This window comes from Jaculus jaculus, chromosome 19 (assembly GCF_020740685.1).
Source record: "Jaculus jaculus isolate mJacJac1 chromosome 19, mJacJac1.mat.Y.cur, whole genome shotgun sequence".
Classification (NCBI taxonomy): Eukaryota; Metazoa; Chordata; class Mammalia; order Rodentia; family Dipodidae; genus Jaculus; species Jaculus jaculus.
Window position 1 is genome coordinate 40,217,539 of NC_059120.1, and position 25,035 is coordinate 40,242,573.

At 40.2% G+C, this 25,035-nt stretch overlaps 1 protein-coding gene across 1 annotated transcript in view; it reads left to right on the forward strand.

The window, feature by feature from the left end:
- Positions 1-25,035, forward strand: part of St7l (suppression of tumorigenicity 7 like) — a 102,720-nt gene that overhangs the window by 7,991 nt on the left and 69,694 nt on the right. Inside the window, exons 3-6 of the mRNA XM_004658984.3 lie at positions 1,536-1,698; positions 5,920-5,974; positions 11,100-11,215; positions 19,038-19,116. Coding sequence (XP_004659041.2) covers positions 1,536-1,698; positions 5,920-5,974; positions 11,100-11,215; positions 19,038-19,116 — 413 coding nt within the window. The remainder of the gene's footprint in view (positions 1-1,535; positions 1,699-5,919; positions 5,975-11,099; positions 11,216-19,037; positions 19,117-25,035) is intronic.

Genomic DNA, 25,035 nt, shown 5'->3' on the forward strand with positions numbered 1-25,035 from the left:
GCCATCTATCCATCCCAAGATATCATTTTTAATTTAAAATATTATAATTTTCATTAACATCAATAGGATCTAGTATTTTGTCTTGTCTGCTTTGGAAAAATATAGCTACCGATAGAAATATTAAGAAGTGTTCTACCACAAATGACCAGTAGATTTTTATCTATTCTTTTTTCTTATCTGTAGGTGGTGCTCTGTAGCTTTTGTAGAAATGGTAGTATTTGTGTTCAGGTTTTTTTCCCCTTTGAGACAGGGTCTGGCTATATAGCCCAGGCTGTCTTGGAACTAGAGATGTCCTGTCTCTGCTTCCTGAGTGTTGGGATGCTAGAAGTAAGCCACTGTGCTCAGCCATGGACTTTTTTTTTTTTTTTTTAGTAAGGATTAACACTGACCATTTGATTAAAGTAAAATGTTAGATTAAAAAGTGTTAGAGCTGGAGAGATGGTTCAGTAGTTAAGGTGCTTGCCTGCAAAGCCTAACAATGCAAGTTCGATTCTCCAGTACCCATGTAAAGACAGATGCTCAGGGTGGCATATGTATTGGGAGGCTGTTGGCAGTGGCTGGAGATCCTAGTATGCCCATTCTCTCTGCCTGTCTTTCTCTGCTTGCAAATAAATAGTCTTAAAAGTTTTAACATGTTTTTTTAACTATGCTACAGATAGAATAACATGACAGTATGACATACAAAATTAAATTATAGTTTCAACACTCACTGTAGCTTAAGCTATCCTTGAACTCATGATCCTTCTGCCCATGGCCTCCCAAAAGCTGAGATTACAGGCATGCACAATTACATTTGATCATTCATACTATTCTTTTTTAAAATATGTTTTTCAGAGTGAGACCCTACCTCAAAAAAATACATATATATACACACACATGCACACACATATATGTTTTGTTTTGTTTTCATTTTTCGAGGTAGGGTCTCACTCTAGCCCAGGTTGACCTGGAATTCACTATGGAGTCTCAGGGTGGCCTTGAACTCATGGCAATCCTCTTACCTCTGCCTCCTGAGTGCTGGGATTAAAGTTGTGTACCACCATGCCTGGCCCAATATACACACATGCATACATACATACATATATGTGTGTGTGTGTGTATATATCTATATATGTTTTAATATTTATTGAGAGAGATTAGGAATGCCAGAAGCACTAGCCACTGCAAATGAACTCCAGACACATGTGCCACTATGTGCATCTGGCTTACGTGGATTCTGAGGAGTTGAACCCGGGTCCTTAGCTTTCTCAGGCAAGCGCCTTAACTGCTAAGCCATCTCTCAACTATTTTTAATGCTTTATTATAAGTGAAGAGCTTTGCCTAAGTTTGTCCAAACTTCATGACAAAACCACAAGTGTATTTCACTTTTACATAGTATATGTTACTGGGAGTTTTGGGTTTAAGGATTTGTCGAGGGTATGGAGTATAATACATTTAAAGTGCTGATTTGAAGAACATTTCAGAAGAATGTTTTGAACTCATTTTTCTGTTGATTGATTTTACTTTGAGTGAAAGATGTTTTCTCTTTGTCATAGATATTTGAATGGTGGTACTTCCATAAGCATGGCACGTCTTTTATTGAGCAAGTCTCTATAAGCCACTTGCGGCCACTGATGGGAGGAGCAGAAAGCACTGTTTCAGAGCCAGGCCATCACTCCAGCCAAGGAGAAAATGAAACTGTCAGACATCATGTGTCAGGTGACTACTTTTCAGTATTTTTAGAGCTCTCTAACTAAGACTCACTTTGTACTGGGTGTGATGGCACTTGGGAGGCTGAGGTAGGAGGATCGTTGTGAGTTTGAGGCCACTCTGAGACTTTATAGTGAATTCCAGGTCAGCCTGGGCCAGAGTGAGACCCTACCCTGAAAAAAAAAAAGACTCATTTCATTTGTGGATGATAGAAAACAAAATGACAGAGTACTTTAATTTGTCGTTTTATATGTTTGTTGCTTCTCCCTCCACCCATATATTGAAACCTAATCATCAGTGTGTTGTTAGGAGGTACAGCTTTCGGAGGTTATTGGGTTAGGAATGTGGAACTCTCATGAGTAGAATTAGTGCCCTAATAAAATAATTTCCTTTCATTTGGAGAGGACATAGGAAGAAGGTGCCATCTGTAAATGGGAAAGTGAGTCTTTTAGACACCAGATCTGCCAGCACCTTGATCATTGATTTCTCAGCCTCCAAAATCATGAGAAATAAACTTGTGCTGTTTATAACTTATTCAATTTATGTTATTTTGTTATATCAGTCCAAATAGAGTAAAACAGAGAGAAAACTATCTTTCATGCACCTATGGGTAATCCATGGTTGGTATGGAGAGCATCATTCTTCAAAGGCCCAGACCCTTTCTCGTTTGTTAGCCTACCGTCTCTGAGTGCAGTTTTTACCTTGTGGTCCACGGTGTTTTCTCAGGCTTTAGCCACCAGATCCACCTTCTACTCAGCAAGAAAGAGAAAAGGCTTCCCCTATCCCACCCGACAAACTCATCAGACCTTTGTCAGATGGCCACTATTGGCTATAATAAAAATGAGAAATTAAAATATATTTCTCACTGCATGTATACACAACAGCTAAAGGATGTAATAACTGATCAAGCATAAATTTGAGACAATTAGCTTTGTTTTTCAAGACAGAAAAGTAGGAAAAATAGTTTTCTTCTTTTCAGTATATTTACAAAGCCAACAAAATCTCAGTTCTTAACAAGGCATGGTGGCATATGCCTATGATCTCACCTACACTGGAGACTGGGGCAGAAGAATTGTAGTTCAAGGTTTGCCTGGGCTGCATAGCACTTCAAGGCCAGTCTGGATAATTTAACAAGATCCTATCTCAAAATAAAAGGGGCCTAGGGATGGAGCTCAGTGGTGGAGCACTTGCCTAGTACATGCAAGGCCCTGGATTTGACCCCTAGTACAGCAGAAATCTCAGTTCTACCTGAATGGATAGTACATTGTTATATGTTATAATAGACTACTCCAGTATATGTATTAAGTAATATTTTTTTATAATTAAGAAAGCAAAGTTTTCAAAGTCAAATAAAAGTGATATTGTTAGATTATTTCTTTTGTTTGGTATAGGTACCAGTAACACAATAACAAGGGCCTAAGAGTTTAGCATGGGTAGAGTGCTTGCCTGGCATGTGAGACCCTGGACTAAAGCCTTAATACGACTCTCATCATAAGCCTAGCCACTACAGTTGAGTTTAATAGAAAAATACAATTTGAGCTCAATGGCTGGTACTTTTACATGTGGTCAGGCAAAGTCCCTGAAGATGTACAAGTAAATGGGACCCTAAAGCATAATCAGGACCACTGATGATGGTCTTGTCAAGCATTACAGACACAGGAAAGAACAATAATAATTTCCTTTCCTGTCTCTTTTTCCTCTCTCAAAAAATAATTTCAAGCTGGGCATGGTGGCGCACGCCTTTAATCCCAGCACTCGGGAGGCAGAGGTAGGAGGATTGCCATGAGTTTGAAGCCACCATGAGACTCCATAGTGAATTCCAGGTCAGCCTGGGCTAGAGTGAGACCCTACCTCAACCCCCCCCAAAAAGTAATAATAATAATTTCAGAACTCCTAAAAAGAAGACAAATTAATTGACTGTGAAGCTAGATTTGGTGGTGCATGCCTGTCGTTACAGTATTAAGGAGGTGGAGTCAGGAAGATCAGGAGTTTGAGATCAGTCTAAGTTGCATAGTGAAAACCTGTCTAAAAACAAAAAGAGCTGGGCACTGTGGCCCATGTCTTTAACCCCAGCACTTGGAAAGCAGAAGTAGAAGGATCTCCATGAATTTGAGGTCAGCCTGAGACTACATAGTGAATTCCAGGTCAGCCTGAGCTAGGCGAGACCCTACCTTGAAAAAAACAAAAATAAATAAATAAAAAATAAAACAAAATGAAGATGGTATAATTATATCCCTAGAAATTTCAGAGTTTAGTGTATAAATAATATAATAATAATCCAAATGATTTTATTCTCTATTATAAATAAATCATTCAAAATAAATATAAAAATACCTTAAGAATATTCTAGCTTGGTAGAAGATAACATATAAATAAGTTGACATCAGAAGAATATTGCTAGCTGCTTTTACAGTGTATGCATATGGTACCGTGGAGGACGGAAAAGATGTAGTAGAAGCTGGAGAGATGGCTTAGTGGTTAAATGCTTGCCTGTGAAGTCTAAGGACCCTGCTTTGAGGTTCAATTCCCCAGGACCCAGGTAAGCCAGATGCACAAGGGGACACATACATCTGGAGTCCGTTTGCAGTGGCCTGAGGCCCTGGCGCACCCATTCTCCCTCTCTCTTTCTCTCTCTCTATCTGCCTCTTTCTCTGTCTGTCTGTCACTCTCAAATAAATAAAAATAAACAAAAAATTTTTTAAAAAGATGTAGCGGTCCACAGATTGTTTCACATTGGCAAATGAGGAATGTGATGACTGCCAGTACAACTTAGGGTCCTACCTTGACTCACACTGAAGTCCTCCTGGTTGGGGCTGGAGAGATGCCTCAGTGCTTAAGGCACCTGCCTACAAAGCATAAGGATCTGAGTTTGATTCACCAGGACCCATGTACAACCAGATGCACAGTGTGGTGCATGTGCAGTGGGAAGAGGCCCTGGCATGTTCATTCTTTCTCTTTCTCTGTCCCTTTCTCTCTCTCTCTTAAATAAATACATTTTTTTAAAGTATTAGGACTGGAGATATAGCTTAGCAGTTAAGGTGCTTGCCTGTGAAGCCTAAGGACCCATGTTCAATCTCTCTCCAGATCCCACATAAGCCAGATGCATAAAGGTGAGGCAAGTGCAAGGTTGCATATGCTCACTAGGTGGTGCAAGTGTCTGGAGTTTGATTGCAATGGCTGAGGCCCTGGTATGCCAGTTCTCTCTCTCTCTAATGAATAAGTACTAGTGGTAAACCATTACTCATTTTGTACCACTAGGTCAACTTTGCAGGCGAGGGTAAGATTGTAAGTGAGCTGCCTGGGGCACAAAATTCAAGGAAGCCCTCACTCTCAGGGTCATGCACCTGACTTCAAGTCAACAGAGGTAGCTCCCCTCCCCTGCCAGTGCTGGGAGTGTAATTCAGGATCTTACCCATGCTAGCTAGGTAAGTGCTCTAACACTGAGTTATATTTTCAGCAAGTCAAAAAAGTTAAAAAAGAGCCGGGCATGGTGGCGCATGCCTTTAATTCCAGCACTTAGGAGGCAGAGGTAGGAGGATTGCTGTGAGTTTGAGGAGGCCACCCTAAGACTGCATAGTAAATTCCAAGTCAGCCTAGGCTAGAGTGAGACCTTACCTCGGGGAAAAAAAAAAAAAAAAAAGGCAAATCATTTCTTAGAATTTACTGCAAAAAATCTTATTTTGAGCCTGCGTGGTGGTGCATGCCTTTAATCCCAGCACTCAGGAGGCAGAGGTAGAAGGATCACCATGAGTTCAAGGCCATCCTGAGACTACATAGTGAATTCCAGGTCAGCCTGGGCCAGAGTGAGACCCTACCTCGAAAAACCAAAGGAAAAAAAAAAAGAATTCTTATTTTGCATGAATCATATTTGAGAACTGCTGATCTAAACAAAAATCATGTCTATTACATTTTATCAATTAATAAAATTATTTGAGAGAAAGAGAGGAGGGGAGAGAGTATGAGTGTGTGGCAGGGCCTCCTGCTATTGCAAATGAACTCCAGATAAATGCGCCACTTTGTGCCTGAGCACTGAGGAAGTGAACTTGGGCCTTCAGGATTTGCAAAGCAAACACCTGTAACCACTGAGCAGCCATGCTTATGCTTCATTTATATCTGTGCCATCTGTGGTAGCAGTGTGTTTAGAGTGCAGTGGGTTGACAATAAATGCTGGCTAGTGAAGATTTGATTGCATCTGATCTCCCCCCGCCTTTTTTTTTTTTTTTTTTTCAGAATGCAAGGTCTGGAGAAACCCTCTAAATCTTTTCCGAGGAGCAGAATATAGGAGGTACTACATTTTGCTTGCAGTATAAGTATGGCCTCTTGTGTGTATGCATGCTTGTATGTATGTGGGTATGTGTATGGGGAGTGTATGTACAAGTGCATATGTGTATGTAGAGGCCAGAGGTCAATATCAGATGTCTTCCTCAGACACTCTCTACCTTGTTTATTTATTTATTTAGTTTTTTTTGAGGTAGCGTTTCACTCTAGCTCAGGCTGACCTGGAATTCACTGTGTAGTCTCAGGGTGACCTCAACCTCACAGTGATCCCCTTACTCTGCCTCCCAAGTGCTGGGATTAAAGGCGTGCATTACCATGCCCAGCAACCTTATTACTTATATTTTTTATAAGAGAGAGAGGAGAGAGAATTGGCATGCCGGGACCTCTGGCCACTGCAGTCGAACTCCGGATGCATGCACCACTAACCTTGTGCGTATGCATGATCTTGTGCATCTGGCTTACATGGGTTCTGGGGAATTGAACCTGGGTCCTTAGACTTCACAGGCAAGTGCCTTAACCACTAAGCAATCTCTCCAGCCCTCCACTATGACTGTGTGTGTGTATGTGTGTATAAAACAATGACAGACAGAAAGAGAAAGAGGCAAAGAGAGAGAATGGGCATGCCAGGGTCTCCAGCCAGTGCAAATGAACTCCAGATGTGTGTGCCCCCTTGTGCATCTGGGTAACATGGGTCCTGGGAAATGGAGCCTTGAACTGGGGTCTTTAGGCTTCACAGGCAAGCGCTTAACCTCTAAGCCATCTCTCCAGCCCTCCACCTTATATATTTAAGACATAGCCTCTTACTGAACATAGAGCTCACCAATAGAGCTCTACTTAGCCAGAAAACCCCAGGGATCCTCTTGTCTCTGTCTTCTTAGCATGGGATTACAGGCATGTAGCCACCATAACCAGCTTGTTTGTTTTTATGTATTTATTTATTTATTTTTGTTTTATTTTTTCTAGTGTCTCACTCTAGGCCAGGTTAACATGGAATTTACTATGTAGTCTCAGGATTACCTTGAACTCACAGCAATCCTCCTACCTCTGCCTTCCACGTGCTACAGATTATTTATCTTTAAAATGTTTTATTTATTTATTAATTTGAGAGAGAGAGAGAGAAAAAGAGGCAGATATAGAGAAAGACATAATGGGCACACCAGGGCCTCTAGCCACTGCTGACAAACTCCTGACACATGCATCCCCTTGTGCAACTGGCTTATGTGGGTCCTGAGGAATCAAACCAGGGTCCTTAGGCTTTGCAGGCAAACACCTTAAACAGTAAGCCATTTCCCCAGCCCAAATTATTTATTTTTTAAGTGGGTGCTGGAAATATAATCTCATATCTTCATACTTGTGCAGCAAGCACTTTACAGACTGAGACATCTTTTCACCCCCTATTTTTTTTTTTTTAAAGTAGGATCTTAAGGTAGGCTGACCTGGAATTAACTATGTAGTCTCAGGGTGACCTCGAACTCATGGCAATACTCCTACCTCTGCCTCCCAAGTGCTGGGATTAAAGGCATGTGCCACCATACCCGACCCCTATTTTTGTTTTTTAAGACAAAGTCTCATGTAGCCCTGGCTATCCTTGAGCCTGCCGTGTACCTAAGATTGGCTTTGAACTCCTGGTCCTTCTGTCACCACCTCCTGAGTACTGGGATTATAAACATGTGCTACTACTACTGGTTGTGTTCAGTTTTCTAATTATGAGAGCATTGTTTCAGATTATATGTTTATTTTTCGTATGAGCATATATTAAACTACATTTTGTCAGAAAGACTTTGTCAAAGAATTCATGAGATTAAAGCATTACAGCATTCACATATTCCAGTATATGTGTGCACAAGAGTAGTAGTCTGGGGCTGAGGAGATTGCTCAGTGGTTAAAGGTGCTGCTCGCAAGGCCTGTTGGCCTGGGTTGGACACCGCGGTACACACAGAGGTAGATGCATGGAGTGCCATATGCATCTGTAGTTTGCTTGCAGTGGCAAGAGAATATCAGTCTGGATGTATATTAGCTTTACTTTTTTTTTTTCTTGGAGATATGTTTCACCCTATAGCCCAGGCTGCTCTTGAACTTTTACTTTATTTTATGTTTGACCTTGAACTTTAACTTTTCTTTTTTTCTTTTTGGTTTTTTGAGGTAGGGTCTCACCGTAGCCCAGGCTGACCTGGAATTCACCCTGTGTTCTCAGGGTGGCCTTGAACTCACAGTGATCCTCCTGCCTTGCCTCCCAAATGCTGGTAAAGCACTATAAATGTTTTAGGAGTATTTCCATCTGGTTACTCTTATATATGCATATACAAAAACAAAATATCACACTCTACTTATGGCTTTATATCCTACTTTGTGTGTGTGTGTGTGTGTGTGTGTGTGTGTGTGTGTGTGTGCGCGCGCGTGCGCGGGTGGGTGTAGTATGTGTGGTATGTGATGTGTATGGGTCCAGATGAGCACACCCTGAGTGCATACATGCGGAGGCCAGAGAAGCAGGATTTCTGGTCTCCTCTATCACTCTTCTATCTTATTTCCTTGATGCAGAGTCTCCCACTGAACCTCGAGCTCATGCTATTTCTGGGTTAGACTGGCTGAGCAGCAAGCCCCAGTGATCTTCCTGTTTCCACTCCACCTTAGCACTGGGGTTACAGCATGTATGGCCAGCCTTGGCTTTTTACTTAAGTACTGAGGATCTAACTCAAGTCCTTATGTTTGTGCAGCAAGCACTCTGACATTTAATCCAATAATTATGATGGAATTGAATGAGGACCTGTTTCTCTTAAATTTTTTTTGTTTGTTTTTGTTTTTTGCTGGGCGTTGTGACATACACCTTTAGTCCCAGCACTTGGGAGGCAGAAGTAGGAGGATTGTTGAGAGTTCGAGGCCACCCTGAGACTACATAGTTAATTCCAGGTCAGCTTGGACCAGAGTGAGACCCTAATTCAAAAACAAAAAAAAAAAAAAAAAAAAAAAAAAAAACTTTTTGTTGATAATTTTTATAAATATAAACAATAAACCATAATTACCTCCTAACACTCCCTTTTCCTCTCCCAAATCCACCCTCCATTGAATCCCTTCTTTCCAATTAGTCTCTCTTCTATTTTGATCTCATCATTTTTCTCCCTCCTCTTACGAAATTTCGTCTTGTGTAGGTAGTGTCAGGCGCTGTGTGGTCATGAATATCAAGACCATGTTGTGTCTGGAAAATGGTATTATAAGGAGTCCTATCCTTCCATTGACCATGAACTCACAGTGATCTTCCTATCTCTGCCTCAGAGTGCTGGGATTAAAGGCATGCACAGCCACACCCAGAGGCTTTTATATTCTTTTGGCCACCTCTTCTGTAATAGACCCTGAGCCTTGGAGGGTGTGATAGCGATATCTCACTTAGTGCTGAACACGCCACTGTTGCTTCTTCTCAGCACTATGGTAATTTAGAGTCACCCTAGTGGTAATCACCATCTGAAAAGAGAAACTTCTCTAGCCAAAAGTGAGAGTAGCATTAACGTACAGGCATAAACATGTGTGCTTAGAGGGCAGTTTGGTGGGCATAATATATGCAATTAGCCAGACAACAGCAGTCATTACTCCTGTAGGGCTCATGACCTCCCCTGCCATAGGCTTTGCACTAGGTTTTCTGTGCCAGGCCTGTATTTCCTCCCATGAAGCGGGCCTCTAGTCCTTCTGTGTTTCTTTCTTTCTTTTGCATATTTGTGTCTAGTATGTGTGCCCACATTTGTACATGAGCATGTGGAGGGCAGAGGTCAGCGTTGGGTGTCTTCCTCAGTCAACTACTTTCCAACTTATTTAAGACAGGATCTTGCATTGAACCTAAAGCTCACCAATTCAGCTAGACAAGCTGGCTAGCAAACCCCAGGGACCCCTCTGTCTGTCTCCTCAGCTAGGGATTACAGGTGCACACCATTGTTTTTACTTGGTGTGAGGACCCTAACTCAGTTCCTCATGCTTGTGGGGCAAGCACTTCACCAACTGAGTCCTCTCCCTAGCCATTTGTTTGTTTTTGAAATAGGGTCTCACTATAGCCCAGGCTGGCCTGGAACTCGGTAGTCCAGGCTGGCCTTGAATTCATGGCAATCCCCCTACCTCAGCCCCTAAGTGCTGGGATTGAATACCTGAGCCATCAGCCCAGTTCCCTGTTTGTTTTCAGAGTTTCACTTGGTGGCTCAGGCTAGTCTGGAATTCACTGCATGTCTCAGGCTGCCCTCAAAGTCACAATAACCCTCCTTCCTCAGCCTTCCAAGTGCTGAGATTACAACTAAAAAATTTATTCATTCCCATTTGTTTTCTTTATCATTTATTTACTTATTTGCAATTAGGAAAAGAGAGGGAGAATGGGCATGCCAGGACCTTTAGCCACTACAAACGAACTCCAGATGCATGTGTTACTTTGTACATCTGGATTTACATGGGTACTGGGGAATCAAACCTGGGTCCTTAGGCTTTGCAGGCAAGTGCTTTAAAACTAAGCCATCTTTCCAGCCCCACATTTGTTATTTGATGTTTTAGTATCATACTTTAAATAGTTTGGATGCATAATTCCTTTTGTTTTAATTTAATTAATTTATTTACGTGGGAGAGAGAGAAAGAGAATGGACATGCCAGGGCCTCTAAGCCACTGCAAACAAACTCCAGACTCATGTGCCATTTTGGTCATCTGGCTTTATGTGGGTACTAGGGAATTGAACCTGGGTCATTAAGCTTCACAGGCAAGTGCCTTAACCTTTAAGCCATTTCTCTAGCCTGTCCTTTTGTTTTATTTAGTATAATCTCTAGCCTGTCCTTTTGTTTTATTTAGTATAATAAGGTTTTGGGCTGGAGAGATGGCTTAGTGGTTAAGACCCTTGCCTGCGAAGCTTAATGACCCAGGTTCGATTCCCTAGTACCCACATAAAGCCAGATGACCAAAATGGCACATGAGTCTGGAGTTTGTTTGCAGTGGTTTTTAGAGGACTTGGTGTGCCTATTCTCTCTCTTTTTGCAAATAAGTAAAATAAAACATTTTTAAATAAGCTTTTAAAAATTCTGAAATTTAATTTTTAGTCATACATTTTTATAACTTAGTGTATTATAGCAGATAAATGTTCTCTCATGTAATATTTTCTTGTGTTTTGATCAAGATACACTTGGGTGACTGGTAAAGAACCACTCACATACTATGACATGAACTTGTCAGCCCAGGATCATCAGACCTTTTTCACCTGTGACACAGACTTTTTACGTCCATCAGACACAGGTATGTATTATATCTATTCATGGTGTAAACATTGATTATGAAAGTTTATTTTAAATGTTCTTTAGAGGTAGTTGTTATAATGTGTACTTACTTGACTTGGATTTAATTATATTATACTTAAACAGATTAAAGCATGTTATGATTATAAACTAAGTTAATATACTAGCTTCTTATAAAAATTGGAGAAGCCGGGTGTGTTGGTACATTCCTTCAATCCCAGCGCTCAGGAGTCAGAGGTAGGAGGATCTCTGAGTTAGAGGCCAGCCTGGGACTACAGAGTTCCAGGTCAGCCTAGGCTAGAGTGAGACTCTAACTCAAAAAAGAAAAAAAAAAACCCAAATTGAAATATTTTATTTTTTTATTACTAAAAAACTTTTCAGATCAAATATATATGGCTCATTGTTACCAAAGCTTGCTCCTAAAGCATAACGGTCTTCTGGGCCAGAGACCACAAAGTTTGACTTCTCCAGAACCCACATAAAAAGCTTGGCATGGCCACATGCGTCTGTAACCCCAGTCTGCAGGGAGCAGAGACCAGAAAGTCACTGGGGTTTGCTGAGAGACAGCAGCTGCATGCTGAGGGAGAGACCTCACCTCAGGGGAGTATGTGGATGAGTGATAAGAGGATACCTGACATTCTCCTCTGGCCTCTGCACCCATGTGCATAGCACATATGCATCTGCATACACATGTATATCCAGTACACATGACACACAACACACACATGCATACACACACAAAGAATGGGAAAAATATAATCATTGAGGAACGGCATGTAGAAAAACAAAGGGTATATTTTGTTCTACCTATAAGCTAGAGATGCGTATAAAGTGATAGAGCACAGAAGTGTTCTTGTTCAGTTCTCTCTCAGCTGCTCTCTACAGAACAACGTTCTTAGAACTAGGTTTATATTAGAGGGCTAGCCCAGCATATGTGAGGCCCTGGGTTTGATCACTAGCAGTAGTGAGGGATAGGTATTGAAACTCTTAAATGTGTAACTTAAAGACAGGGACATTTCCTCACAACTTTTCTTTTACTTTGTATGCCCTTACCTTCCTTATCTGTCTTATGAATTACCAGTCACATTCTGTAAGTAGCCTTCTCTGGAATTTCCTATCAGAATTGAATACCATCTTTGTAGTTCTATAGCACTTAAAGCCTCCATGAAGTAATTTCAGTTGTTCATTTAAATGTTTAATTGTTAATGTTACTATGTTACTTTCATGTTTGTCTTCCTTAATTGAGTGTGACACTCTGGACAGCAGGGGACATGTTCTTCATCTTTGAATGCCCATCATCTAGCACATTGTCTGGCATATTAGAAGTATTCTTTGGTGGAAGCATAGGTGTCACAGATGTCTTAGGCAATCTTACTAATAATAGCTAACAGTTGGACAGTACTTACTATGTGCAAGTTCTATTCTAAGTAATTTGTAAAAGTATACTAAGTAGATCATCCCAACCACTTTTATAAGATAGGTATTATTATGAGCCTCATTTTAAAAATAAAGCAACCACAGGGAGGGGATGTGGTGGGTTTTGCCTATAATCCTAATACTCCAGAGCTTGAAACAGAAGAATTTCCTCAAGTTTAAGGCCATCCTGGGCTATGGCATGAGACCCTGTCTTAAATAAATGAAGGTGGGAAGTTAGTTAGTTGTTAGTTGGCTAGCTAGCTGAAGCAGTGGGAGATCAATAACATGCCACCCAAAGCTGGACTTCAAACTCAGTTGTGGCTCTTAACTACAGGACTAATGCTTCAGTTTGTTCCAGTAAGGGTCTGAAAAAGTCAGTTTCTTAGCATTGAAATAAATTCACTGAGCTACATCTTAGCTGCATTAAGTATCCTAATGGTGGGTTGTAGCCGGGAATCAAAAGATTTTTGATATAGTTACACAAAGTGGTTTAGTTGAAAAGGAAGGAGAAATACATTTATGTTTAAACACTTAATGTTTAAATAAAGCAAATATGTATTTGTCAGTTTAGGGAAAGGGCAGTAGGATATTGTCTTAATTTTAAATATTGAGGCAACTCTGGAAATTGGGCCCCCATTCTATCCTTCTCATAGAATTATAGACATACCCAGGCTTTTTAGATAGCTTTTATTGATCTTAAACTCATTTCTCTTTGAATATCTCCCAAACAAATTTTGAATTAGGGAATAAGAACAATTTTTATAAGTTCCATTAGCACCCTTCCCCAATATGTATCCTTTTACACATTTTAAAGTTGGTATCATAAGGTTAAATAATTGTAAAGAATGTAATTTTTGACATATTACAAAATATAGACACTTGAAGAATAAAAGATGCATAATATATTTTTATTTATTTTTAATTTTTTATATTTCATTTTTATTTATTTGAGAGAGAGCTAGAAACAGGCAGAGAAAGAGAGGGAGAGCATGGGTGTGCTGGGGCTTCCAGCACCTGCAAACAGACTCCAGACACATGCACCACCTTGTGCCTCTGGTTTTCGTGGGTCCTGGGGAATCCAACTTGGGTCCTTTAGCTTTGCAGGCAAGTGCCTCAACCGCTAAGCCATATCTCCAGCCCAATACTGTATTTTAAAATGCATGCCATGTAGTCAAATGATGCCATGTGTGTGCATGTGTGTGTGTCAGAACGGAAGCAAGCTAAGCACATACTTTACACTGAAACTCTTCAATTCTAGGGACGAGATACAGCTCACTATGTCTATAATTCTACCCTAAACCCAAACTGCATTGTCACCTAGAGATTTTAACCTTCTATGACAGTTAATACACTCCAAATCTAGAAAGATTCAAAATGGATACGAAGCATTACCTAGGAGAGGGGAACACAGCTCTTAGGAGAGGGGTATAGGGCTCATGGTTAGGTAGGAAACTATAGTAGACAGCCACATGTCAGTGGAATGAACTTCCAAATCAGTCACAGTTATGGAAGGAAGGGAATTTATTTGATGCTTATAGATCCTGGGTAAGTTCCATAATGGCAAAAAATGTTGCCCCATCCCCCCTTTTGCAGATCCAAGCCAAGAAAAAAAAAACACCACCAAAAAGCCAGCAAGCACACTCAGGAACTTCAGGCAGAGCTCACTCTGCTGCGTATCTTTAGACTGGGATTCCAAATCCACCGCCACACCTTAGGGCTGGACCCTAGGATCCGCCTGCAGGAACAGACCAGTCAGAGGAACATTCTCCAGGCAAATTAGTCACAGGAGTCACAGTTAATAAAGTTGAAGCCTTAGAAGTTGATTCTGTTAAAACCATGCTTATCATTTTGATCATTTCAAGTACTTCTAGAAGTATGCCTAACCTACTACACTCAAGGACAGACTTTGTTGAATGATAATTCAACAATAGATTGTTAGTTCCATTTTAATCCTTTAGACTCATAAGGGCAATGATTTATATCAGTTTCTTTTTCTTTTTCTTTTTCCTTTTCTTTTTGTTTTGGTTTTTGAGGTAGGGTCTCACCCTAGCCCGGGCTGACCTGTAATTCACTATGCAGTGTCAGAGTGACCTCAAACTCACAGTGATCCTCCTATCTCTGCTTTCCAAGTACTGGTATTAAAGGCATGCGCCACCATGTTCTGCTATATCAGTAGTTTTTTTTTAAAGTCAAAAACTACAGATGTGTTAATGTGATGTGACAAGTGTGTGTTATTGTCATGAGTGGTCATTAAATGAGTAGATTCTGTTACTGATGTGTCAAGTCTGAGAATAGTCATATCCGTGAGGGCCAGGCAGCAGTGTGTTTTGGATTTTCTGTTTTCATTTTCAACATCTTTCAAAGTGAGGGTTCTACCTGAGGTGTACATCCCTGTAGTCTCAACTCTCACGGAAGTTTAAGTAGGTACGGGAAAGTGGGACTAGCATCTCCTTGGTGGTGCTCAGGCTGCAGAGCTGTGCTCTGCTCCTTAGATAGTGTGTGTGCCTTTAGCCCTGTTAGGTCTCCTTCCTGGCCTTGGTAGCCATTTCCTCATAGAGTCTCTGATCTGGGATACGTGCCACTCTGTTAGACTTTAAATATTATTGAACTTGAACAATAGATAAATTTGAGTGATGTTCTTATTATGCTAATTATTTAAGCATATCATGAGGTCTTAGAACAATTAAATACTAACTCAATATTTTGCTTTAAATTATTCCCAAGCTTTATTTATTTATTTTTAAAAGATTATAACTTTTCAGCCAGGCATGTTGGCATACTTCCTTGATCCCAGCATTTGGGAGGCCCTACCTCAAAAAACAACAACAAAGAGCTGGAGAGATAGCTTAGTGGTTAAGGCACATGCCTGTGAAAACTAAGGACCCAGGTTTGATTCTCCAGGTCCCACATAAGCCAGATAAACATGGTGGCACATGCATCTGGAGTTTGTTTGCAGTGGCTATAGGCCTCGGTGTGCCCATTCTCTCTCTCTCTCTCCCTCCCTCTCTCTCTAATCAATAAACAAAAACAATCTTTAAAAAAAAAAAAAAGAAACAAAGCCCAGTGTGGTGGCACACACTTTTAATCCCAGCACTCAGGAGACAGAGGTAGGAGGATCACTGTGAGTTCGAGGCCACCCTGAGACTACACAGTGAATTCTAGGTCAGCCTGGACTAGAGTAAAACCCTACCCCAAAAAACCAAAACAACAACAACAAAAAGAAAGATTACATTTTTCCCCTTTATATTTCTCCCTTTCCCCTTAAGCTTAGAAATGATTTGGTTGTGAAGCTAGAGAGATGTCTTAGCAGTTAAGGCACTTGACTACAAAGCCAAAGGACCTAGGTTTGATTCCCCATGACCCACATAAGCCAGATGCACAAGGTGGCGCATGTGTCTGGAGTTCATTTGCAGTGATTGAAGGCCCTGGCGTGCCCATTCTCTCCCTCTCAAATGCATAAAAAAAAATAATAGAAATATCTTGGTTGTGAAGAATAGTCTTGAAAGGCTGAATGGAGGATTTGAAAATAGAAGAATAACAAAAATGTTTAAAAATGGATTAGATAACCTCACTAGAAATACAAATATATAAATGATACTGTTTTCATTATTAAATTGATAAAGATTAAAAATATAGATTGAGCATCCCTTATATGAAATGTTTTGATTTCACATTTTTTCAACTTTTGAAATAGTTGCATATGCATAATAAGAAAGCTTAGGGATGAAACCTAAGTCTAAACACAAAATTCTGTTTCATCTACACCTTATACAAATAGGTTGAAGGTAATTTCTTTGTTTTGAGAAAGGGTCTTGCTGTGTAGTCCAGGCTAACCTCGATCTCATAGTGATCCTCTTGTTTCGTCCCCCAAAGTTCTGGGATTATAGACATGTAACACCATGCCTGGCTGAAAGATTGTTATCACAGGGAGGTTTTTAGTTTGTTGTAGGGGGAAGGGTCTCATTCTAGTCCAGGCTGACCTGGAACTCACTAAGTAGTCTCAGGCTGGCCTCAAACTCACAGCAGTCTTTCTACCTCTGCCTCCCAAGTACTGGGATTAAAGGGATGTACCACCACCCCTGGCTCATAATGTTTTTATTTATTTATCTATTTATTTTTGGTTTTTCGAGGTAGGGTCTCACTCTGGTCCAGGCTGACCTGGAATTAACTCTGTAGTCTCAGGGTGGCCTCAAACTCATGGTGATCCTCCAACCTCTGCCTCCCGAGTGCTGGGATTAAAGGCGTGTGCCACCACGCCTGGCTGTGTTTTTTAATTATTATTATTATTATTTTATTTTATTATTGTTATCATTAACAACATATTTCATATGGATACATCATATGTTGGTATCCTCTTTTCCCTTGTCTCTGTCTCCATTTTGTTGGGGACACTTCTCAGTGGGGTTGCAGTTATTCCCTATGGGGTTGCGGTTTATGCATTGTGGGAGCAGCAGTCAGTTATTTTGGGGGGAAGGGAATGCCTCTTGGCATGATGTCTCAACCTGTGGCTCTTACAGTCTTTCCACCCCTCTTCTGCAAAATTCCCTGAGCTGTGGTGGGTGAGTTTTAAGTCTATTTCAGTGATGAGCTCTTAGGAGCCTCTGGATCTTTCCTTTGGTAGGTGTTGAGTATCCTCAGGGTCTGTCTCCTTCATCCTGGCGCTGATTGTCAGGTTCACCAAGGAAGCAGCACTCTTGCTCATCTTCCCAATACCACGATGGTTTCAGCTGTGGTTGGCTGAAGTGCTAGGGGTGGTTTATCTCCTCCAGTCTCAGTACATTCTGAAAAAGAACAGATTCTTCCATGGAGAGTGAAGTTAGCATAGTTAGGGAGAATTTGATGTGGGTAACCCCTCTTTTAGCCAAAGACTAGTGAGAGCTTGAAACTAGAGAGCATAATCTTTTTTTTCCTTTTTTTTGGTTTTTCGAGGTAGGGTTTCACTCTAGCTCAAGCTGACCTGGAATTCATTGTGTAGTCTTAGGGTGGCCTCAAACTTGTGGCGATCCTCCTACCTCTGCCTCCTGAGTGCTGGGATTAAAGGCATGCAATACCACTCCGGGCTTAGCATTAAAATTTGACTTGTAAGTATCACATATTTATAGAAGAGAGCCCCATCATAAATAATTAGAAGTGTGATATTATATTCCATTTTAATGTAACATTTTAGTGTTTCAGCAAACCAATGTCTTTTACCTGGTCTGTATCAGCTGGGTGCTAACGTGCATGTTTGTCAAGTGCAAGAAGCATTAGCTGTTAGCTAACTGATGACATGTTTGATGTGAGAAATGTATTTTTGTTACACAAGTGGAATATACTGTCTCGCTTTCTATGCCAAGACTAATATTTTGTTTTCAAAGGAAAACTCAAACATTTTCTACATTATTCTTTTTGGACAGTTGTAGGTTTTGTTCCAAAGTCAACATTTATAGGTTCTCTATTTTTATCAAACTTTAAAATAAGCAAGATTTCATGAATCTATTTTGTTTGTTGAATTAAAAAAATGTTTGTGAGGTAGGGTCTCACTGTAGCTCAGGCTGACCTGGAATTCACGATGTCGTTTCACGGTAACCTCAAGCTCATAGCGCCACCACACCCAGCTTTGTTTATTGAATTTTAAAGAAACAGTACTTAGTGTGATGTCTTTATTTTGGTACAGTAAATGGTAGCAAAACTAATAACAAGCTTTTTTTGAATCCTGGCAAAGCTGGAATTGTTCAGATGATGGTCTAAATTAACATTGTTCCTTCTTACTTTTCATAGAAATACAAACCTACAGTTTCTTCCTTAAGTGAATCATTAGACAGAAACTTGGTTTTACACTTTTATTTATCTTTAGCAGTTCCATAGACTCTTTTCAGAATGATAAACTTACAACTGAATGTTTTCATATTGATTATTAGTGTCACTTAAATTCAGTTTTAATATGCATTTGGTTATATAAGTGTTCATATATGATAATGATGTAATTCACTTAATTAAGTACTTTATGTGTTGTTATTCAAATAAATCATAGAATATTTTTATTTTATATAAAACTTCCAAATTTAATGTAAATTTTCATAATGTTAATACAACAAGCAACCTAGTTTCTTATTTCATATGTTTAAGAATATGTTATTTAAAGCTTTACTTATTTCTTTTTTTTTTTATTGTTTTGGTTTTTCGAGGTAGGGTCTCACTGTGGTCCAGGCTGACCTGGAATTAACTCTGTCATCTCAGGGTGGCCTTGAACTCATGGCAAATGGCAATCCTCCTACCTCTGCCTCCCGAGTGCTGGGATTAAAGGCATGCGCCACCACGCCCAGTTTAAAGCTTTACTTATTTCTAATTTAGCTCATTTTCTTATGCTTTACATAAGACTATCTGTTTACTATCTCATACACTTTTTGAAATATTTTTTTCTACAGTTATGCAGAAGGCATGGAGGGAAAGAAATCCTCCAGCTCGAATCAAAGCAGCCTATCAAGCTTTAGAATTAAACAATGAGTAAGTTTGAAAAATAAGTTTGTTTTAAAGGAAATATAGACCAATAATTTTACATGTGCTTTTATCTGTTCATAAGACATTTGGAGTCCTTGATAATTCCATTTTCCCTTTTTGCATACTAGAGATTAAATTTGCAATGTTCACTGACATCTGTGTTTTGTTTCTGAAATTATAAATTTATATATGCTTTTAAGTAGAAATTATTTTAGAAGCTTTTTAAAAATGGAGAGTACCAGTAAGAGCTGATGATAATAGTACATAGTTAGGTGGGTACTAACATACTTATGTTACTGTTTTAATTTTGTTTTTATTTAAAGCATGTGTCAGTCCTGGGGAACTTTTAGTTGCTAATGGGCTTGGAGATATAGAAGGGAGATTCAAAATCCCATGTAGCTTTGTCAACTTTATTACTTATTTATTTGTATTTATTTATTTATTTATTTTTTGAGGTATGGTCTCTAGCCTAGGCTGATCTGGTACTCACTTGGTAGTCCTAGGCTGGCCTCAACTCATAGCAGCCCACCTGCCTCTGCCTCCCAAGTGCTTGGGATTAAAGACATGTGCCAGCACACCCAGCTTTATTTATTTATTTTTGTGTTAACTGCATGACCTTTTATATCACTTTGAGAAGGCAAATTACAAAACCTGGCTGGAGTGATGGCTTAGCAATTAAGGTGCTTGCCTGTGAAGTCTAAGGGCCTAGGTTTGATTCCTCAGTACCCATGTAAAGCCAGATGCACAAAATGGTGCATGCATCTGGAGTTCATTACAGTGGCTAGAGCTCTTTCTCTCTCTCTCTCTCTGTATGTGTGAAAATTAATAAATAAGAATATAAAACCAATTCAATATTTAAGTGGAATAGTTCAATAAATATTTATCTAATATATACTAAATAAATGCTAAGAATAAAAACATGGCCCCCAAGTAATGTTTCTTAGATGGTTGTGAATTTAGAGTTTCCCCCTGAAACTCTCCAGTAAGTACATTATCCTTCTGAGAAGACTTTCCAAAGAGGGGCCAAAAAAATGAAGTAACAAACTCCAAAACTAATGACTAACAAGAACGTTATCAATTTTATTCAAGCTCTACAAAATAATCAAGGTTATTAATTAAGTAAAAGATACATAAATATCTGTAAGAGCAATCTTTGATGTTTTACCTTACCCTGGGCCCATCCCTAACTCTCTAGCTCAGTGGCAGCCTTGAAGACAACAGCACACACTGTTATAATTCCAGTAGAACAAACTGTACTTTCAAAGAACAGTGCTTATTTATTTTCAGATGTATAATAGTTCCTTGAAGGAACAGGGCTTGCCTTTGTTTCCGGTTCCTTGAAATCCTCTGAGTATTGAATTAACTATATTGGGGAACATTTGTTAAAAATATTTAAACTGGGGCTGGAGAGATGGCTTAGCAGTTAAGCACTTGCCTGTGAAGCCTAAGGACCCCGGTTCGAGGCTCAGTTCCCCAGGTCCCACGTTAGCCAGATGCACAAGGGGGCGCACACGTCTGGAGTTCGTTTGCAGAGGCTGGAAACCCTGGCGCGTTCATTCTTTCTCCCCCCTTTATCTGTCTTTCTCTCTGTGTCTGTCGCTCTCAAATAAATAAATAAAAAATTTTAAAAAATAAAAATAAAAAATAAAAAAAACATTTAAACTGGAGCTGGGGGTGGTGGCATACGCCTTTCATCCCAGCACTTGGGAGGCACAGGTAGGAGGATCGCCTTGAGTTCAAGGCCACCCTGAGACTGCATAGTGTATTCCAGATCAGTCTGGACTAGAGTGAGACCCTACCTCAAAAAAAAAAAAAAATTAAAGTGGGCTGGAGAGATGGCTTACCAGTTAAGGTGCTTGCCTGTGAAGCCTAAGGACCTAGGTTCAATTCCCCAGTACCCATGTAAGCCAGATGCACAAGGCGGGGCTTGCGTCTGGAGTTTGTTTGCAGTGGCTGGAGGCCCATTCTCTCTCTTTCTCACTCCCTCTTTCTCTCTCTGTCACTCTCAAATAAATAAATAAAACTAAAATTTTTTAAAAATCACTTCACAATTCAAGACCTTTTCATGATAAAAATTATGAAAATCAATTAGTGCAATATATCACATTAACAGAACAAAGGACAAAAACACATACTTATCTTTTTTTTCTTTTTGAGGCAAGCCCAAGAGACTAGCCTCTTTTTTTAAATTTAAATTTAAATTTATTTATTTGAGAGTGACAGACAGAGAGAGAAAGAGGCATTTAGAGAGATAGAGAATGGGCGTGCTAGGGGCTTCAGCCACTGCAAACGAACTCCAGATGTGTGCACTCCCTTGTGCATCTGGCTAACGTGGGTCCTGGGGAATTGAGCCTTGAACCAGGGTCCTTAGGCTTCACAGGTAAGCGCTTAACTGCTAAGCCATCTCTCCAGCCCAAAACTAGCCTCTTTTTTATGTGAGATAGCAAGAGATAGATGGAGAGAGAGAGAGAGAAAGATAATTGGCATGCCAGGGCTTCCAGCCACTATAATCAAACTCCAGACATGTAAGAACTTGTACGCATGTGTGACCTTGTGCATCTCACTTACATGGGACCTGGAGAATGGAACATGGGTTCTTAGGCTTTGCAAGCAAGCGCCTTAACTGCTAAGCCATCTCTTCCAACCCCTACGTAATTATCTTACTTTGAGGGAAAAAGTACTTAACAAATTCCAGCATCATTTAATGAGTAAAGCAATTAAAAAATTAGGAACTGGGCCTGGGGAGATGGCTCAGCAGTTAAAAGCACTTGCTTGCAAAGTATACCAGCCCAAGTTTGATTCTTTAGTACCTATGTAAAGCTAGATGCATAAAGTTGGCACCTGTATCTGAAGTTGAGGCCTTGGCGCATCATTCTCTCTCTCTCATAAATAAAAATATATTTTTTAAATTAGGTGCTGGATTGATGGCTTAGTGGTTAAGTGCTTGCCTGTGAAGCCTAAGGACCCTGGTTTGAGGCTCAATTCCCCAGGATCCACGTTAGCCAGATGCACAGGGGGCGCACGCATCTGGAGTTTGTTTGCAGTGGCTGGAGGCCCTGGAGCATCCATTCTCTCACTTTCTTTCTCCCTCTTTCTCTCTCTGTCGCTCTCAAATAAATAATAATAAACAAAAAAATTAGGAGCACAAGGTTGGAAAGATTGCTCAGTGCTTGCCTGCAAAGTCTAATGACCCTGGTTCAATTCCCCTGTGCCCACATAAAGCCAGATGCACAAGGTGGCGCGTGTCTGGAGTTTATTTGCAATGGCTAGAGGTCCTGGTGTGGCCATTCTCTCCCTCTCTTCCTCTCACCCTCCCTCGTTTTCTCTCACACACTCCGTCAAATAAATAATCTTGGTTGATTAGTGCAATTATTGTATACTTTAAGTTATCATACATTTGTAAGGTTGTATAAACTAGTGCGATTTATACTTTAATATCTATAAGACACTTCCTACCTCTGCCTCCTGAGTGCTAGGATTAAAGGCGTGTGCCACCACGCCTGGCAAGAAATAAAAATATGTTAAAAAATTAGGAACATAAAGAATCTTCCTCAACCTGATAAAGAGTTTCTGTGAACTGTTCATAACTAACCATACTTAATGATGAAAGAATGAAAACCTGCCATCTAAACTCAGTAATAAGGCAAGGGTGTCTTTACCACTACTATTTAATGTGGTATTAGAAATTCTAGCCAGAGCCGCTGGACAAGGAAAAAGGGGGAAAATGGCATTCAAATTGGAAAGGAAGAATTAAGCTGTTTCTGCTCACAGATAGCTTGAAAAGAATACATACACAAGACAAACTATTAGAAGTAATAAGTTAGTTTTTAAAATATTGCCAGAAAGCTGGGCAAGGTGCCACATGCCTTTAATCCCAGCACTTAGGAGGCAGAGGTAGAAGGATCACCGTGAGTTTGAGGCCACCCTTAGAATACAGAGTGACTTCCAGGTCAGCCTGGACTAGAGTGAAACCCTACCTTGAAAAATCCAAAAAAAAAAAAAAAAAAAAAAATTGCCGGAGCTGGGCATGGTGGTGCACACCTTTGATCCCAGTACTTGGGAGGCAGAGATAGGAGAATCACTGTGAGTTCCAGGCCATCTTGAGACTACATAGTGAATTCTAGGTCATCCTGAGCTAGAGTGAGACCCTCCCTCAAAAAAGCAAAATAAAATAAAACAAAATATCGCCAGAGACAAGCCCAACATATAAAAATTGACTATAGAAGCCAGGCACGGTGGTACATGCCTTTAATCCCAGCCCTCAGGAGGTAGATGTAGGAGGATCACTGTGAGTTTGAAGCCACCCTGAGACTACATAGTAAATTCCAGGTCAGCCTAAGCTAGAGCAAGACCCTAAATACCCCTCCCCCTCAAAATGAATTGCACTTAGGATGCTAAGTAACTAAAGCAACAGTCTGTCTGATGTTTTATAATAATTCAATGTAATATATCAGAAATCTTGGTTGATTAGTGCAATTATTGTATACTTTAAGTTATCATACATTTGGAAGGATGTCTAAACTAGTGTGATTTATACTTTAATATCTATAAGATACTTCCTGACCCTAATTGATAGCTTATCTTCCTTCATTTCTTACTTCCTTCCTATTTTTAAAAACTTTTGGGATAGGGTCTAATGAAGCCTCAGCTGGTCTCAAACTCCCTATGTAGCTAAGGATGACCTTGAACTTCTGATCCTCCTGCCTCCATCTCTCCCCAGTGCTGGGATTATAGGCATGTGCCACCAAGCCTTGAAATGTATGAATTGAAAAGTGATGTAAGTACACAGCAAATTTAAAAAACTTAGAAAATGTGAAATACCTCATTAATAGTTCTAAAAATTACATTTATTGTGTTAAAAACAATATTATAATATTTTAAATGCTAAATAAAACATTACAATTTTTGTTTTTTACTTTTGTTTTGCTTTGTTCCATTTAAGGCAGGGTCTCACTTCAGCCCAAGCTGAACTAGAATTTACTGTGTAGTCCAGCTGGCCTTAAGCACACAGTAATCCTCCTGCTTCAATTTCCCAAATAGTGGGATTAAAGACATGCACCACCACACCCAGCCTCCTAATTAGATTCTTTTTTTGTTTGTTTTTTGAGGTAGGGTCTCACTCTTGCTCACACTGACCTGGAATTCATTATGTAGTCTCAGGGTGGCCTCGAACTCACAGGGATCTTCCTACATTTGCCTCCCAAGTGCTGGGACTAAAGGTGTGCGCCACCGAGCCCAGCTAATTAGATTCTTTTTTTTTGTTGTTTTTTTAGGTAGGGTCTCACTCTAGTCCAGGCTGACCTGGAATTCACTATGGAGTTTCAGGGTGGCCTCAAACTTATGGCAGTCCTACCTCTGCCTCCCGAGTGCTGGGATTAAAGGCATAGCCATCTATTGACTTGCAAGACACAAAGAAAAATCACTTTTAGTAGAGTGAAGAAAAATAAGCTGGGAGTAAGTCTGGATGTTTGTGTGTTGAGAATAGGAATATGAGAGGAAGGGTAGGAACTCAGACTAGGGCCATTTCACTTGTATGGATAAGACCAACTGAGGACACAGAGCCAACACTCAGGTTTGGGGAAAAGCCTGATGCAGGAATAAGTTTCTGATCATATGTAAAATGCACCTTGCCAGGCATGGTGGTGCATACCTTAATCCCAGTGCTTGGGAGGCAGAAGTAGAAGGATCACCATGAGTTCGAGGCCATCCTGAGACTCCATAGTGAATTCCAGATCAGCCTGGAGCTAGAGTGAGACCCTACCTCAAAAAACAAACACAAAAAAAGGGGCTGGAGAGATGGCTTAGGTTAATGCACTTGTCTGCGAAGCCTAAAGACTCAAGTTTGACTCTCTAGATCCCATGTTAGTCAGATGCACAAAAGTGAGGCAAGTGCCAAGTCGCACATACCCACTAGGTGGCACAAGC